Raw genomic sequence first — 16,426 nt, 5'->3', positions numbered from 1 at the left:
AACTTAAAAAATTAAGACTATACAAAACTTTAAATAAATTTTTAGAAGAAAACATTATTCTAATGTGGAAAGATTGTAGAAGGATTAAACTTGAAGGGAGAAATGTTCATTTATACAATGGATAAAATATCTGGAATTCAGTAGATACAATATGTCTCATGCATTGTAAATTGGCATGAGCAAATAGTATTGCCTACTTTCACTTCTCTTGTACAAATTAAAATGCAAATTATAGTTTTCAAATTTTCCAATGAAGATCTTTGTATATGTTTTATAAAGTTCTACTAGGAATATTTGATTCATTTTTCTTTTTGTAGTATACATACATCCAGAAGTTGACTTCTTAGATAGAATGGCCATAATGGTACATGGTATTATGGCATATAGCTGGCTCCTGCAGAACGTTTTGATATTTATTATGTTGGATAATTAAACTGCCAAGTAAGGCTCAGCATTCATAACGCATACATTTTACAAGCTTGGACAAAGGATCCATTTATTTCTTATGCAATATCAAGACTTAAAGCAAAATAATAGAAACAAAGAATGTAGTGCAAATAAAATCCTTAAATAGTTGGGTTATTCAACATGATAAGCTTCCCATGTTTAAAAACAAATTCCAGTCATAATGTCTGGGTTCTGTGCGTAAGCTGTTCATCTGAAAAATATTTAGCAAAGGATTCTCAATTTGTATTTTATCCATAAGTTGGGTATATTATTATGGCTAAACAAAAATGTTTAGTTTGAAGAAATGCCTTCATAGAAGACTAGTAGATTAATGAAGTTTCCAAATACTGCAAGAATTATTTATTTAAATGTTAATAGAATTAATTAATTGTATAGTAAGACAATTATAGAGTTGTCCATAATTTTTCTTATTTTTCTCCCGTGAAGGTATGTATTGTACTGGAAGAAAAGATTCACAGAACAGCCTATTGCTGACTTCTGTTGTATAATAAAGACAAACTCTGAAGCAGATTTAGGTAAGTGAGTTTTATAATAGAATTTTTGTAGGCCTGGTATGAAAGATCTCCATTTTTAGTAATCACCAAGTGCATATGCTCTCAGTGTACATAAAAGAAAGGATACCTTCATCAAGGTACAACACTTATAACACTTAATGTCATAGGGTACAAATTTAACACTTAATGATACAACACTTAATGATAATCATAAGCAAATAAATAAATAAGCAATCAGGAAACAATATCAGTATAAATCGTAAGGATACAAGCAACATAGTTACAGTCATAAGTGGAAGGAGATGGGTGATAGGAACGATGAGAAGATTAATAGTAGTGCAGATTTAGTAAATAGCTTGACAGTGTTGAGGTAATTATTTGTTTAGCAGAGTGATGGCATTTGGGAAGAAACTGTTCTTGTGTCCAGTTGTTCTGGTGTGCTGTGCTCTATAGCATCATTTTGCGGGTAGGAGTTGAAACAGTTTATGTCCAGGATGTGAAGGATCTGTAAATATTTTCACAGCCCTCTTTTTGATTTGTGCAGTATACAGGTCCTCAATGGAAGGCAGGTTGGTAGCAATTGCTTTTTCTGCAGTTCTAATTATCCTCTGAAGTCTGTGTCTGTCTTGTTGGGTTACAGAACCAAACCAGACAGTTATAGAGGTGCAGATGACAGACTCAATAATTCCTCTGTAGAACTGCTCCTTGGGCAGTTTGAGCTTTCTGAGTTGGTGCAGAAAGAACATTCTTTGTTGTCCTTTCTTGATGATGTTTTTTTTTTAATTGAAAAAGTTTTTACAAAAATTTTCACCCTCCTTTTTCTCCCCCTCCCCCACTCCATCTCCTCCCCCGTCCCTCCAAAACCACCACCCCCCCCGACTTCCCAGAACAAACACAAGGTATAGTTCAAAAAACAATCATTCGCTAACTTTTCCCTAACACAAATTATAATCCTCCCCTTCTTCTCAAATCCTAATTTCCCACATACAAATCAAAGATAAATACATCCTAATCGTTCAAAAACAATCTGATGTCTCTTAATTTGATATCTATTTTAAATATATTCAATCCATTTTTTCCATTCAGTTAGATATTTTTCTTGTGTAATGTCTTTCAAAAAGGCTGAGATTTTAGCCATCTCAGCCAAATTAGCAACTTTCAATATCCATTCTTCTATTGTAGGTAACTCTTTTTTCTTCCAGTATTGTCCTATCAATAGTCTTGCCGCTGTTATTAAGTTTAAAATCAGCTTGATCTCAATTACTGTACAGTCTGTAATAATTCCCAGTAAGAAGAATTGCGGTAGGAACTTTATCATCTTTTTCAAAACATTTTGTATAATCCACCAGATCCTTATCCAAAAAGCCTTAATCTTCTTACAAGTCCACCAGATATGAAAATATGTAGCATCATCACAATTATATCTCCAACATTTCGCTTGCATATCTGGATACATACATGATAATTTCTTAGGGTCTAAGTGCCACCTATAAAACATTTTATAAAAATTTTCCCTCAAGTTCTGTGCTTGCGTAAATTTAACATTTCTAACCCAAATTTTTCCCAAGTTTCCAAAAATATTGGTTCCTGAATATTTTGTGCCCATTTTATCATACAATCCTTTACTAAATCCCTTTCAGAGTCTATTTCTATCAACACATTGTATAATCTCTTTATATGCGCCTGGGTTTGATTTATAATTTCTTTTACCAAGTTTTATTCATTCTGCATGATACCAATTTTCTGATCTTCTTTCCACCTAGCTCGTAATTGCCCATATTGGAACCAAGTATAATTTCTCCCTTCTTTTAATTGTTGCAAGGATTTTAACTGTAAATTACCTCTCTCAAAATATAAAAGTTCTTTATAAGTAATCATTTACTTATTTAGAAGAGGCTCTGCGCATGCGCAAGATGGCGGCTTGCTAGGTGATCGGAGCCGCCGACGGGATGTTCCGCGTGGGATGGCAGCGTCCAGGCGGCTGGCCGAGCTGCTTGCACCCCCCGGCCCGCTTTATCACTCTCTCGGCAGCCGTGGGAGAGGTCTGCGGGCCTTCTCGGTGTCACGGTTGCCGAGAACGAGGCCGGGTGGGTGAGGGCGAGTGGCGGACGGCGGCCATTTCCCTGGGCGCGAGGTGAGGCTGCGGCTCGTCGGCTCGTCGCTGATAGACGAGACCGCGGCTTGTTCTTCTACTATTCAGCATTGGGCTACCTCTGGTATGTTCACCTCCCCCCAGCGTGGTTTTTGGGGCGAAGGGGGTTGAGGGTTGTTTCCGGCTTCTCCACTGCCTTCCCTGTATGGGAGGTTCCTTGAGGACATTTTACCCTGCTCCTGCCGCGTTTGGGACCTGCGGCCTATTACATCATGCCGGCCTTCCTCAGAGGTGCCTGGCCCAGTTTCTAGGAAAGGCCCTGGATCTGAGGAGTGGTCAGGCCTTTGGCCTATGGCCAGTCTCTGGATTAATTGGAGCGTGGGGTTTGCCTGGAGAGATCTTCAGCCTTGGACCATCTTGGCGGAGGGAACTGACGCGGTGGATATTGGAGGTGTCCTGGCCTTTGTGGGCCCGCTTCTTCCATTATTATTAATGTGCACTGTCAGCGGCACTTATATGGCCTTTTGGGACTCTTTGGCCAGGATTGTTCCTAGGAACTGTGGTGGAAGAGGCTTTGAGATCTGCCGGGGGACGTATCCAAAAACAGCTGTAGACATTGCTGGTGGTGGTAGAAGAGCCACCTACCTCGCTTCCTTATGGATTTTAGGACTGAGCTATTTTTCCATCTTTTCCATCTTTAGCTTATCTGTCATCATGTGTCAGCCGCCATCGGACGATGGGTATCCATGTGAGGAACTATTGAATAATATCCTGCCATCCTGGACAATTATCATCTCCCGTCGACTTCTATCTCCTAGCGAAGTGTTATTTTTACGATTTGTATACGCTATTCGGTACAGGAACTCTTGCGCCTGCGAGGTACCCCCGCCTCGCAGGAATGGCCTGTTTTATTACCAAGGGACGGCCTCAATGACGGGTCTTGGGACCCACAGAGGTGGCATGCGAAGAGGAAGAGCCTTTGGGGGTTTTTAGATAGGGCATTTTTAAGGGGTGGGAGGGAAAGGGCGGGTGTTGGGGGAAACCCGTCGGGTGGGGGTCCAGTTCCTGGGCATGCTCGTGGCGGTAAGTTAATAGGTCCGAGGGTCACGGGGGGAGTTTGTGTTCCACTGGTTGAGGGTGGTTCTATTTGCACGGTATGGGGGAGGGGCAGATATGGCGGAAGTGGGGGCTCGGATCGTGTTAAGGGGGTGCGCGCTCGATGCTTGCAGGCGATCGCGCGCCCCGAGCCCTCAGACTCTTCCCGTTCCCCGGATGGTCAAGACCCTCAGAGCCCGCGCCTTCGGCTGATGTTGTGCAGCGCACGGTCCGTGGCCAATAAGGCCCCCTTAATCTATGATCTTATCCAGGGGGGTGCCGCGGACTTTATGGGCGTTACAGAGACCTGGTTGGGCGCAGAAGGGGGCGTGCCCCTGGTGCAAATGTGCCCGCCAGGTTTCCGAGCATTCCATCAGCCGAGGGCCCAGAGTAGGGGTGGAGGGGTGGCGGTTGTGATTAGAGAGAGTCTAGAGCCGAGGGAGACCACTGTACCTCAGATTGCCGGGTGTGAATCCCTCTTTGTGAGGTGGGGTCATAGATGTCAGATGGGCTTGTTTGTCACGTACCTGGCTCCTTGCGGCATGGCAGCAGCCCTGCCCGAGCTTCTGGAGGTGCTTGCTGGAGTGGCAGTGGAGACCCCCAGACTTATTGTCATGGGGGACTTTAACTTGCCATCGACCGGCCTGTCATCTTCAGCTGCTCGGGATTCACGGCTTCCATGACGGCCTTGGACCTGACTCAAGTAGTTGATGGCCCTACTCACAGTGGGGGTGGCACTCTGGATTTGATTTTCATCTCTGGTCAGTGGTTGAAGGATCTGGACTTGAGGGATGTAGTCATTGAGCCTTTGTCATGGTCAGATCACTTCCTCCTTCGCCTAGACTTTCTGACCGCCACTCAACACCGCAGGGAGACGGAACCAATGCGTTGGTTCCGTCCCAGGCGCCTGATGGACCCGGAGAGGTTCCAGACGGGGCTTGGGCTGTTTCCTGAGGGTCTGGCTCACGGCACGGCCGAGGAACTTGTCACGGCTTGGGAACGAGCCGCGGCGGGGGCCTTGGATCGTGTCGTACCTTTGCGGCCTCTGACCCGGCGTAGGTCTCAACCAGCTCCCTGGTACTCTGGGGAGCTGAGGGAGATGAAACGCCGGAGAAGACGCCTAGAGAGTTCCTGGAGGTCTAGTCGTTCAGAGGCTGATCGGACACAAGTGAGGTCCTACACTAGGACCTACCTAGTGGCAATGAGGGAAGCAAGACGTTGCTACGTCTCCTCCCTCATTGCGTCGGCAGATAACCGCCCGGCCGCCCTGTTTCGGGTAGCTCGCTCTCTCCTTCAACATGGAGAGCGGGATGACATGTTGCAGGGATGTGCTGAGGAGTTTAGTGGTTATCTATACGACAAAATCGTTCCGCTTCGGGACGGTCTGGACCAAAATTGGGTAGATCCGGGTGGGATGTCTGAGAGCTGTCTTGTTGAGACTGTTTGGGATGAGTTTGACCCTGTGGCTCCCGAGGACATGGACAGGTTACTGGGTAGGTTGAATGCCACCACATGTTTACTGGACCTGTGCCCCTCCTGGTTGGTGCTGGCCACACAGGATGTGACACGAGGCTGGCTCCAGGGGCTTACAAATGCTTCTTTGTTGAGGGTCTCCGCCGCCTTGAAAGAGGCGGTGGTGAGGCCTCCTCAAGAAGCCTTCCTGGACCCAGCTGTGTTAGGTAATTATCGCCGGTCTCCAACCCGCGCCAGCGAAGGTTGTAGAGAGTGTGGTGGCATGTCAGCTACCTCGGTACCTGGAGGAAACCGTCTATCTAGACCCGTTCCAGTCCGGTTTCCGACCCGGTTACAGCACTGAGACGGCTTTGGTTGCGTTGGTGGATGATCTCTGGAGGGCCAGGGATAGGGGTTGTTCCTCTGCCTTGGTCCTACTAGACCTCTCAGCGGCTTTTGATACCATCGACCATGGTATCCTGCTGCACCGGTTGGAGGGATTGGGAGTGGGAGGCACCGTTTATTGGTGGTTCTCCTCCTATCTCTCCGATCGGTCGCAGACGGTGTTGACGGGGGGGCAGAGGTCGGCCCCGAGGCACCTCACTTGTGGTGTGCCTCAGGGGTCGATTCTCTCGCCCCTTCTGTTCAACATCTACATGAAGCCGCTGGGTGAGATCATCAGTGGTTTCGGTGTGAGGTACCAGCTGTACGCTGATGACACCCAGCTGTACTTTTCCACACCGGACCACCCCAGCGAAGCTATCGAGGTGCTGTCCCGGTGTCTGGAAGCCGTACGGGTCTGGATGGGGAGAAACAGGCTCAAGCTCAATCCCTCCAAGACCGAGTGGCTGTGGATGCCGGCATCCCGGTACAGTCAGCTGCAGCCTCGGCTGACTGTTGGAGGTGAGTCATTGGCCCCAATGGAGATGCATAACTTGGCGCTCTCCTGATGGACGGCTGTCTTTGAAGATCATCTGACGGCTGTCTCCAGGAGAGCTTTTACCAGGTTCGCCTGGTCCGCCAGCCCCTTTCTAGACCGGGATGCCTTATGCACGGTCACTCATGCTCGTGACATCTCGTCTGGACTACTGCAATGCTCTCTACATGGGGCTCCTTCAGGAGCACCCGGAGACTCAGGTAGTTCAGAATGCGGCTGTGAGTGATAGAGGAGCCCTCGTGGCTCCCATGTAACACCTCTCCTCGCAGACTGCACTGGCTACCTGTGGTTTTCGGGTGCGCTTCAAGGTTTTGGTAATGATCTTTAAAGCGCTCCATGGCATAGGGCCGGGTTACTTACGGGACCGCCTGCTGCCACCGAATGCCTCCCACCGACCCGTGCGCTCCCACTGGGAGGGACTCCTCAGGGTGCCGTCAGCTAGGCAGTGCCGACTGGCGACGCCCAGGGGAAGGGCCTTTTCTGTGGGGGCTCCCACCCTCTGGAACGAGCTTCCCCCAGGGCTTCGTCAACTTCCTGACCTTGGACCTTCACATGAGCTTAAGACACATCTATTTATTTGCGCAGGACTGGACTAGATTCTTAAATTTTAATTGTTTAAATTTTAGATTTGGTTTTAACTTGGGGTTTTATTATTTATGTCTATTTTCGGCCTATTTAATAAGTTTTTTAGATTAATGTTTTACTGTGTATATTTATGTTGTTTTTAGATGGCTGTACACCGCCCTGAGTCCCTAGGGAGATAGGGCGGTATAAAAATATAAATAAATAAATAAATAAATAAATAAATTTCCTGTTTCTGTTCTATATTTATATTCTCTATTGCATGTCTGGGGTTTGCCCAAATAGGAATTTTATAATTCAACTTGTAATAGTATTTCTTCCAGACATGCAGAAGAGCAATTCTTAACACATGGTTCTTAAAGGCTCTATCCACTTTTTTATCATACAATAAATATGCATGCCATCCATATAATAAATCATAACCTATATTCAAAATCCTTTCCTCCGTTAAATTAAACCAATCACTTATTACCAAAAGAGCAGCTGCTTCATAATATAATTTAAAATTGGGCATTTTTAAACCTCCTCTTTCCCGTATGTCTTGAATTATTTTCATTTTAACTCTCGCTTTTTTACCTTCCCATATAAATTTATTAATTCCAGTCTGCCATTCTTCCAAATTTTTATCTTTCTTAATTATTGGTATCATTTGAAACAAAAATAAAATCTAGGTAAAACATTCATTTTAATAGCTGCTATTCTCTCCAGTAATGATAATTGTAATTTTTTCCAACTAAGCATTTCCTTCTGAACTTTTTGCCATAACACCTCAAAGTTATTCTTATACAATTTCACATTTGATGAAGTAATATAAACCCCTAGATATTTAACCTTTTTTACAATTTCAAATCCTGTTGTTTCCTCTAATTTTTCTTTCTGTTGTCTAGTCATATTTTTTGTTATCACTTTTGTTTTATTCTGATTTACTTTAAACCTTGAAACTTTTCCATATTGATCAATTATTTCCAACAAACATACACTTGAGTTTATAGGATTTGACAAAACAATCACCAAATCATCTGCAAACGCTCTCACTTTATACTCATGTTGTCTAATTTTAATTCCCTCTATCTCCTTTAACTCTTTTATTTTATCCAGTAGTGGCTCCAAAGTTAAAATAAACAATAATGGTGATAAAGGACACCCCTGTCTTGTTCCTTTCGCAATCTTAAAAAAAACTACCATTAATTATTATGTGGGCTGTTTGCTCTCCATAAATTGCCCTAATTATTCTCATAAAACAATCTCCAAATTGCAGTTTGTCTATTAATTTAAATAAAAATTCCCAGTGCAATCGATCAAAGGCTTTCTCTGCATCCAAAAAAATAATTGCTGCTGAAATCTGATTTTTCTTTTCTAAATATTCCAATAAATTTACAATCTGTCTAACATTATTCCTCATCTTTCTCCCCTTTATAAATCCAGATTGATCAGTATCAATTATTTGTTGCAAAACTAACATTAATCTATTCACTATTATTTTAGCAAAAGTCTTGTAATCGTTATTCAAAAGTGAAATTGGCTTATAATTCCTAAGTTTAGAACAATCCTGTTCTTCTTTTGGTATCAATGAGATAAAAGTAGTTCTCCATGTTGGGGGTATTCCCCCTCCTAATTGTATCTGATTAAATAATTCCTTAAGTGGACCTACTATCTCATTCTGTAAATTTTTATAATAGATTGCTGTAAGTCCATCCGTACCGGGGTTTTTTCCCATTTTTACTTGTTTTATTGTCAAAATAATTTCTTCAGAAGTTATAGGCCGATTCAATTCTTCCCTTTGTTCTAAGGTTAAACCTTTAACCTTGTACTCTTTCAAATATTTATCAATATCCATGTTCAAGATTGTATCTTTAGCATATAAATTTGTATAATATTCTAAAAAAGCTTTTTAAATTTTATCCTGTTGATATCTCTCTTTACCTTTATATTCTATTTTTTCTATAATACGTGCTTTTTCCCCCCCCTTAACATATATGCTAACCACCTACCAGGACTATTTGCATTACAAAAAGTATTATGTTTAGCATACTGTATATTTATTGCCACCTGGTCTGCCATTATCATATTAAATTGACTCCGTAATGTCTTTATTGCATTTTTAAATTTTTGATCATGTAGATTATGTATTAATAATTGTTGTTTCTTTTGAATTTCCTCTTCTAAATACCTACGCTGTTTTTGTTGTTTACTTCTCTGTTTATTGTTCATATATATTAAGATTCCTCTCATAAAGGCCTTACTCGTGTCCCAAACCATTTCTATCGATGTTCCCCTATTCAAATTATCATCAAAAAATTCTTTCATTTGTTTTTTACATTGATTTACATTATCTTCATATCTAAACAAATTTTCATTTATTCTCCACGATTTTCTACCACCTTTTTCTCATTGCAATTCCAACCATACTGGACTATGGTCAGATAAACACCTTGGAAATATCTTCGTTTTCTTCACCCTAAGAAACAATTCATTAGTAATTAATATAAAGTCAATACGTGAAAAAGATTGATGCCTATCAAAAAAAAAAGTAAAATCTCTATCTTCAAGATTCCGCATTCTCCATACATCTCTCAACTCAAAATCTTCCATCATCTCAAAAAAGGGCAGCTTTCAGGTATCTATTACACCATTCCAATCCCCTAGTATAATAAACAATTTATAATCCCAAAGAGTCAGTTTATCATGCAACGTCCTATAGAATTTTTCTTGTTGCTGATTAGGTGCATATATACCAATCAAGAGTGTCTTTTTTCCTTCTAATACAAGTTCAGTAGCGATATATCTCCCTTGGATATCTGCTTCAATTAATTTAGCTGGTATATCTTTTCTCAAATATACCACTATACCATTTTTCTTATCCAAAGCTGAAGCAACTAAGTGTTTACCTAATTTTGAGTTTATTAGGTATTTTTGATCTGATAGTTTAATATGTGTCTCTTGTAAACAAATCACATCATTTTTAAATTGTTTCAAATAATGAAATTTTTTCCTTCTTTTCTGCGCTGAATTCAAACCATTAACATTCCAAGTCAGGAATTTATTTGCCATCAATGGCCGCACGAAGCTTTTGAACAATCAGCTGAAGATCCTCACTCCCCTTTGTCTTCGGCCTCGCTCCTCCCACTGCTTCTGCTTCTGTAGTAGAATCCTGACTTTTACTTTGAAGTTGATCCTCCTTTTCTTTACGCTTAGTAGCCGCCCTTGTCATCCTTTTTTCTTGTGGCTGCTCTTGCAAAGAGGCCACATCAGCTTCCATGCTCATTTGCCTCTCTTGTGGGCTTTTATCTGTTGCTTCGGGGTCAACTTTCACCACATTAAAAAGAAAGTCTTTCGCTTTCAGCACAGTTTGAATACGATATCTCCTTCCTTGAAAAAACACTGTGAGACCAGCTGGAACCTCCCATCTAAATTGAATCTGGCGTTTCTTGAGTTCTTGTGTAAAAAATATAAATTCTTTCCTATCTTTTAACATCTTAGGGGGAATCTCTTTCAGAACCATCACCTCTTGTTCTCCTATTTGCAACTTTTTCTGATATGTGACTTGCAGAATCTGATTTACCATAGTTCTTGTTAAAAAATAAACCACAATGTCTTTTGGCAATTTTTTTTGTCTAGCAATCCAAGAATTCTCTCTGCAATTCAAGGTGTTGGCTCTCACCTTTAAAGTGCTCCATGGCTTAGGACCAGGTTACTTACGGGACCGCCTCCTGCTACCGGTGGCCTCCCATCGACCAGAGCGCTCCCACAGAGAGGGCCTTCTCAGAGTGCCGTCGGCCAGACAGTGTCGACTGGCGACTCCCAGGGGGAGGGCCTTCTCTGTGGGGGCTCCAGCCCTCTGGAACAAGCTATCCCCAGGGATACGCCAACTCCCTGACTTCTGGGCCTTCCAGCGTGAGTTGAAAACTCTTTTATTCCATCGTGCAGGACTGGCCTAATAGTTTTAATGGGGATTTTAATAGTTTTTAGTATATTCAGCCTATCTAATTTATTCTTTTAAATGTGTTTTTAATTTTTGTATTTATTGTTCTTAGTTGGCTGTAAACTGCCCTGAGTCCTTCGGGAGAAGGGTGGTATAGAAATTGAATAAACATTAACATTAACAATTAACCCTATATACTTTGTCAATTTGAGAAGCAACCTCTTGTGGATCATGTCCTAGCATTTCAGCCAAAGCTTCTGATAGGATTTTCTTAAGATCTTCATCCTTTACTTCGTGCAAGCCCCTGATTCTCAAAGCCCCCTCCATCACCCTGTATTGTAACACTACCACCTGATCTTCATTTTTATCCACTTTTATTTGCAATTCTCCCATTTTATTTTCCAATGCTGATTAGACTGATTAATTTCTTCCACTTCCTCTTCCAAAACCTCCAAATTCTTTTCCAAACCTTGAAAAGCCTCTTTTTTTTAATGACATTTTTGACGTTAGCTGTCCCTTTTAGATCTTGCGATTTGGTAGAACCTAGAAATCTGAAAGTTTCTACTGTTGATACTATGTTGACTGTATTGTGAGAGAGAGAGCATGATTTAGTATTCATTGTGGAAGAACCAATTCTTATAGCTTATATTTTTCTCTTTTAATTTTTATTCCTTTTATTTCTTTATCTTGTCTTATTTTTCTATTTAAAACTTCTAACATCAAAATAAATAACACAACTCTTGGGAATCCAAAGAGTACATCTCTTGGGAATCCAACGTGCAGGCAGACTGGCTGAGCCGGACAGTAATTGACCATGCAGAATGGCGCCTGCACCTGTCCCTCTTCCAGGACCTGACGGACCACTTCGGCCATCCGGAGGTCGATTTGTTTGCTACCCCAGAGAATTCACAACTCCCTTGTTTTTACTCCCGGTTTCCAGCTCCTCATGCAGAAGGGACAGACACCCTCCACAGTCCATGGCCACGGGGGTTCCAGTATGCCTTTCTGCCACTGTCACTCATTCTGAGAGTGGTCCAGAAGATTCTGGAGGAGCAGGCAGAGGTCATCCTCCTTGCCCCTCATTGGCCTCGCCGGTCTTGGTTTGCAGACCTCAGTGCCTTATCTGTAGCTCCACCCTGAAGGATCGCTCAGCCAGGAGGCGCTCAGGGACCCACAGTGGCTCCAACTGACTGCCTGGCTCTTGAGTGGCATGCTCTGAGTGTGGACAACTTTTCCTCCAGGGTCATCAAGACCACCCAGGCTTCACGAAGGCCTTCTACGGAGCACATTTATTCTGCTACTTGGTGGGCCTTTTGTACTTGGGGGGATCAGGTGGGAGTCTCCCCTCTCCAGGCCTCAATTCCACAGATCCTTGAATTTCTACAGGATGGGTTGGATAATGGGCTCTCGTCAAACACCATTAGGAGGCAGGTGGTGGCACTTTCCACTGTTCTGTCTTGTGGGCCATTCACCACCTTATCGCAGCACCCAACCATACGTATGTTCCTGAGGGGTGGCACTAATTTATGTCCCCACGTGCTACACAGATTCCCCACATGGCATCTGCCCATTGTACTGAATTCCCTCATGGGAGCCCCGTATGAGCCCTTGTGGACTGCCAGCCTTCGGCCGTTGACTTGTAAAGTTGCCTTTTTGGTGGCTATTACCTCCGCTAGACGTATTTCCGAGATAGCGGCTCTCTCCGTACGTAGTGATCTCTGTGTGTGTCAACCTGCCTCAGATCAGTGTTTAAGAAAATAAAGAACCAACTCCATCATTTTGAAGAAATTGGTAATTTATACTAAACAAGTCTATATGCAGTACAAGCAAAGCCAAAACTGGAAGTAAATCAAAACCACAGAGGTATATCCTCTCCTGAACCCTCCCCCTACTAGAGGTCATACAGTAATAATCCAATGTCGTCTTCCTCCTTGGCCACATGTAGTATCACTTCCGATATTCTCCCTCTGTCAGTCTTCTGGATGGAATGTGAAGCAAGCAGCTGCCGTTACATTCACGCGCCAAAACAGTTCAAACGTCTTTTTAAAAAGACTATCTCCCTCCCCCACACATGCAATGTCAAGCTGAATGCTGGGAACAGTAAAAGCCTTCCCCCTCCTCCATAAATCATGTAAGACACACAGTAGAGCAAACTTTTAACAAGGTAATAAAACAGTAAAACAGTCTAGTAGGAGAAATACACTTAATTAAAGCGGAGGCTGGCAGTGTGTTTCATGCAGATCGGATGGTTCTTCGCCTTGACACTTCTTTTATCCCTAAGATTAATACTCCCTTTCAACGGATGGAAGAATTAATCCTACCTGACTTTTGCCCTAACCCTAGCCACCCACTAGAATGTCGTTGGCATACTCTGGACGTTCGGAGGGCTCTCCGTGTTTACCTTAAGAGAACTGCTGATTTGCAATGGACAGAGTCGTTGTTTATCTCTTATTCCAGTCCCTTTAGGTACCAGACTCCCTCTACCATCGGCAGGTGGATTCGCCAAACGATTGCCAAGGCATATGAACTACGTGCCTTATCAAGGCCAGCCAACATCGGTGGCTTGGGCTACGCAAGCGTCTTTGGCTGAAATTTGCAGGGCAGCGACTTGGACTTCCCCTTCTCCCTTTATTAAGCATTATAAGTTAGAGAAATTTGCTTCCGTAGTGGAGGCATTTGGTCATCGGGTGCTACAGAGGGTTCATGAGACAGGGGAGCTGTCGGACCAAACTGCGCCCACCCGTACTTGGGGACAGTAGGCTTTTTTATGTCCCATGCCTGGCTGCTGTCTCCACCACTTTGGTGAAGGGGCATTGGTCTTACATGAGACGCACCTTCTTGTTGGGTAGAGACTGCAGCCAGCCCCACCTTTTCTTAGTCTGGTCTTCCTTTCTAACTGTTTTTTTCGGTTTCCACACATCGAGTCTGTTTTTTTGTCTTCGCCAAAAGTTGGAAGCCCCTAGCAACAAGGGCAGGACTTGACAACTCTGACAGACTCAGTCCTCCAATCTGAATGGATGAGTACAACTTATGCCTGGTTGCTGTCTCCACCCAAGGTGTGTCTCGGGTAAGATCAATGCCACTTCTCTTCCCCCTCCCCCGTTTGTTTGGTAGTGGTGTGAAGAGTACAGCCCCTGGGCGGAGGCTAATAGATTTAACAAAGCCCACCAAAATTTGGAGGTGAATTGGACACCCCTGTCTGAGATAACAGTTGGGGAGCTCCATGGAGGCAATAAATGTGAACTAAAAACATTTTTGCTAATATCTTAGTTGTTGGGAACTTCTGGCAGGGTATGAAATGGACCCGTTTAGAAAAGTGTCAATTACAACTTCAATAACTGTGTTTCCTGAGCTTTCAGTCAGCTCCATTATAAAATCCATAGAAATCTCTCTCCAAGGTGCTGAAGGATCTGCTATAGTTTATAAGAACCCTGGGGACTTTCCTTGTCGTCTTTTTGCAGCTGCGCAGGTGGAGAAGTTAGCCACATAGCTCTCAATGTCTTTTTTAAGGCATGGCCATGAGAATTGCCTTTTGATTAGGTGTGCTTTTTCACAAATCCAAAATGTCCAGCTACCTTGGAGTCGTGGCATCATTTCATAAGCTCCAATCTTTGGCTAGCAGGGATGTAAAGTTTGTTTTCAACCCAGGCTAAATCACCTTTGAGCAAATAAATATTTTTTCTGTGCTTGGAAACAGTCATCCTTAAGTAGTGCCTCCTTAAATTTTACGACCGTGAGACTTCCGGTTTGGCACCGTAGGTGATGGCGGTGATCTTTACGATCACCAACCTCTGGATTATGTGGAATCGCTAGGACAGCTTAAATCTGCTGTCCAGCGGTTCGGAAAACCCCTTCTTCGGGAGAAGGAGAAGGTGGTGAGCTGAGGGCAGAGGTTGAATTTCCCTAAAGCCCCTGAGAAAAAAGGGGTTTGAAGGGTTAAGTTCCCTCCAGTAACCCGAAGTGCTCCAGATCCGAGGATTCTTCTGCTTTGGCGGAACCAATCACCACGACCAAACGCCGAGATTTATTTTGGACAATAAAGGATTATACCGGACAGAACGAAAGTGGGAGAACTTTATGCAAGTAGCCAAGCCGATTCCCCGATACTTTGTAACAAGCTTGAAAACAGTAAAAAAATGGAGGCGAATTGTTAACAAGTTAACGAGTGGAAAGCGAAAGTGATACTTTCAGCTTTCCGTCTGCAGTTGGTAATTTGCATGTTACTTGCTGCTTTACTCTTTAACTCTTTGCTGCCTGCTGATAGAATCTAGGGAGATTTTTAAATACTGCTTTAAAAGACTGTGTTTTAGAGGTTAAGAAGATTTAAAGTGAATATTAAGTTGGAAATAAATAAATAAATAATTTTATAGAAGATGGCAGCCAAACAATTAAAGTCTACTGTAACAAGAGCTCTGGAACTTTATCAGCTGGTGCCTCTCCAGCTCATACAGCAGAGACTAGAACATTGAATTTAGAGGCGTTACAAGAGAACTTAAAAGGCTTTATAGAAGAAAATTTAAAGTAATAACTGATGAGATGTCTGAAATGAAAGAGCAGATATCAGAAATTCAAGTGGGAAATAAAGAAGTTAAAGAAGGATTTGTAATGGCAGTACAAAGTTTGGCAACGAATGTGATTTTATTGGAGGAGGAGGTTGAAGAAATTAAGCAACATAATTTAAAATTAGAAAATAAAATGGATGAATTTCAAAGTAAAATGGAAAAACAGAGGATGAAATAGTTTTGATACAATATAGAAATATGGAATTTGCTCTTAGAATTCGAGGTTTGAAAGAAAATAAGGAAGAGAATTTAAGGAAATTTTTCTGAAGTATTTGCTGAGATATTAGCAGCTCGTCCAGCAGATGTGGCTTATCAAATTGATAAAATATATCGTGTGAATTCTTGGATAGCAAGGCAAAAAGTTGCCAAGGGATGTTGTTATTTATTTTACAAACAGAACAGTGAGAAATCAGTTTTTGCAAGCTTCATATAAGGGGGAGAAGATTCAGATTGCTGGTCAAGATATTTTGATTTTAAAGGAAATTCCACCAAAATGGTTAAGGGCTAGGAAGGAATTTGCCTTCCTGGTGAATGAACTTAAAAAACATCAGATTGAATATAGATGGGATATTCCAACTGGTATAATAGTATATTATGCAGGGAAAGTATATCGTTTCAATACGGTTGGAAAAGCAAGAGAATTTTATGTTGAGGTATTAAAAGTTGGAAGTCTTCCCCCATTGGAAGCTAGAAGAAGGGAGGCTGAAGTGAAGGAAAGAGAAGTGAAGCAGGTACAAGAACAGATTGTGATGGAAGAAGATTTATTACAAGTGTTGGAAATACCTACGACGGGTTTAGATTCAAAAGAACAAAGGTTGACAA

At 42.5% G+C, this 16,426-nt stretch overlaps 1 protein-coding gene across 3 annotated transcripts in view; it reads left to right on the top strand.

Moving 5' to 3' along the window:
- Positions 1 to 16,426, top strand: part of ZNF277 (zinc finger protein 277) — a 128,862-nt gene that overhangs the window by 50,680 nt on the left and 61,756 nt on the right. For all 3 annotated transcript variants that reach the window (XM_058189678.1, XM_058189677.1, XM_058189676.1), the window contains exon 3: positions 895 to 983. In XM_058189678.1, coding sequence (XP_058045661.1) covers positions 895 to 983 — 89 coding nt within the window. The remainder of the gene's footprint in view (positions 1 to 894; positions 984 to 16,426) is intronic.

This window comes from Ahaetulla prasina, chromosome 7, assembly GCF_028640845.1.
Source record: "Ahaetulla prasina isolate Xishuangbanna chromosome 7, ASM2864084v1, whole genome shotgun sequence".
NCBI lineage: Eukaryota > Metazoa > Chordata > Lepidosauria > Squamata > Colubridae > Ahaetulla > Ahaetulla prasina.
Note: the sequence above shows the minus strand (reverse complement) of the source record. Positions and strands in the feature narration are given on the sequence as shown.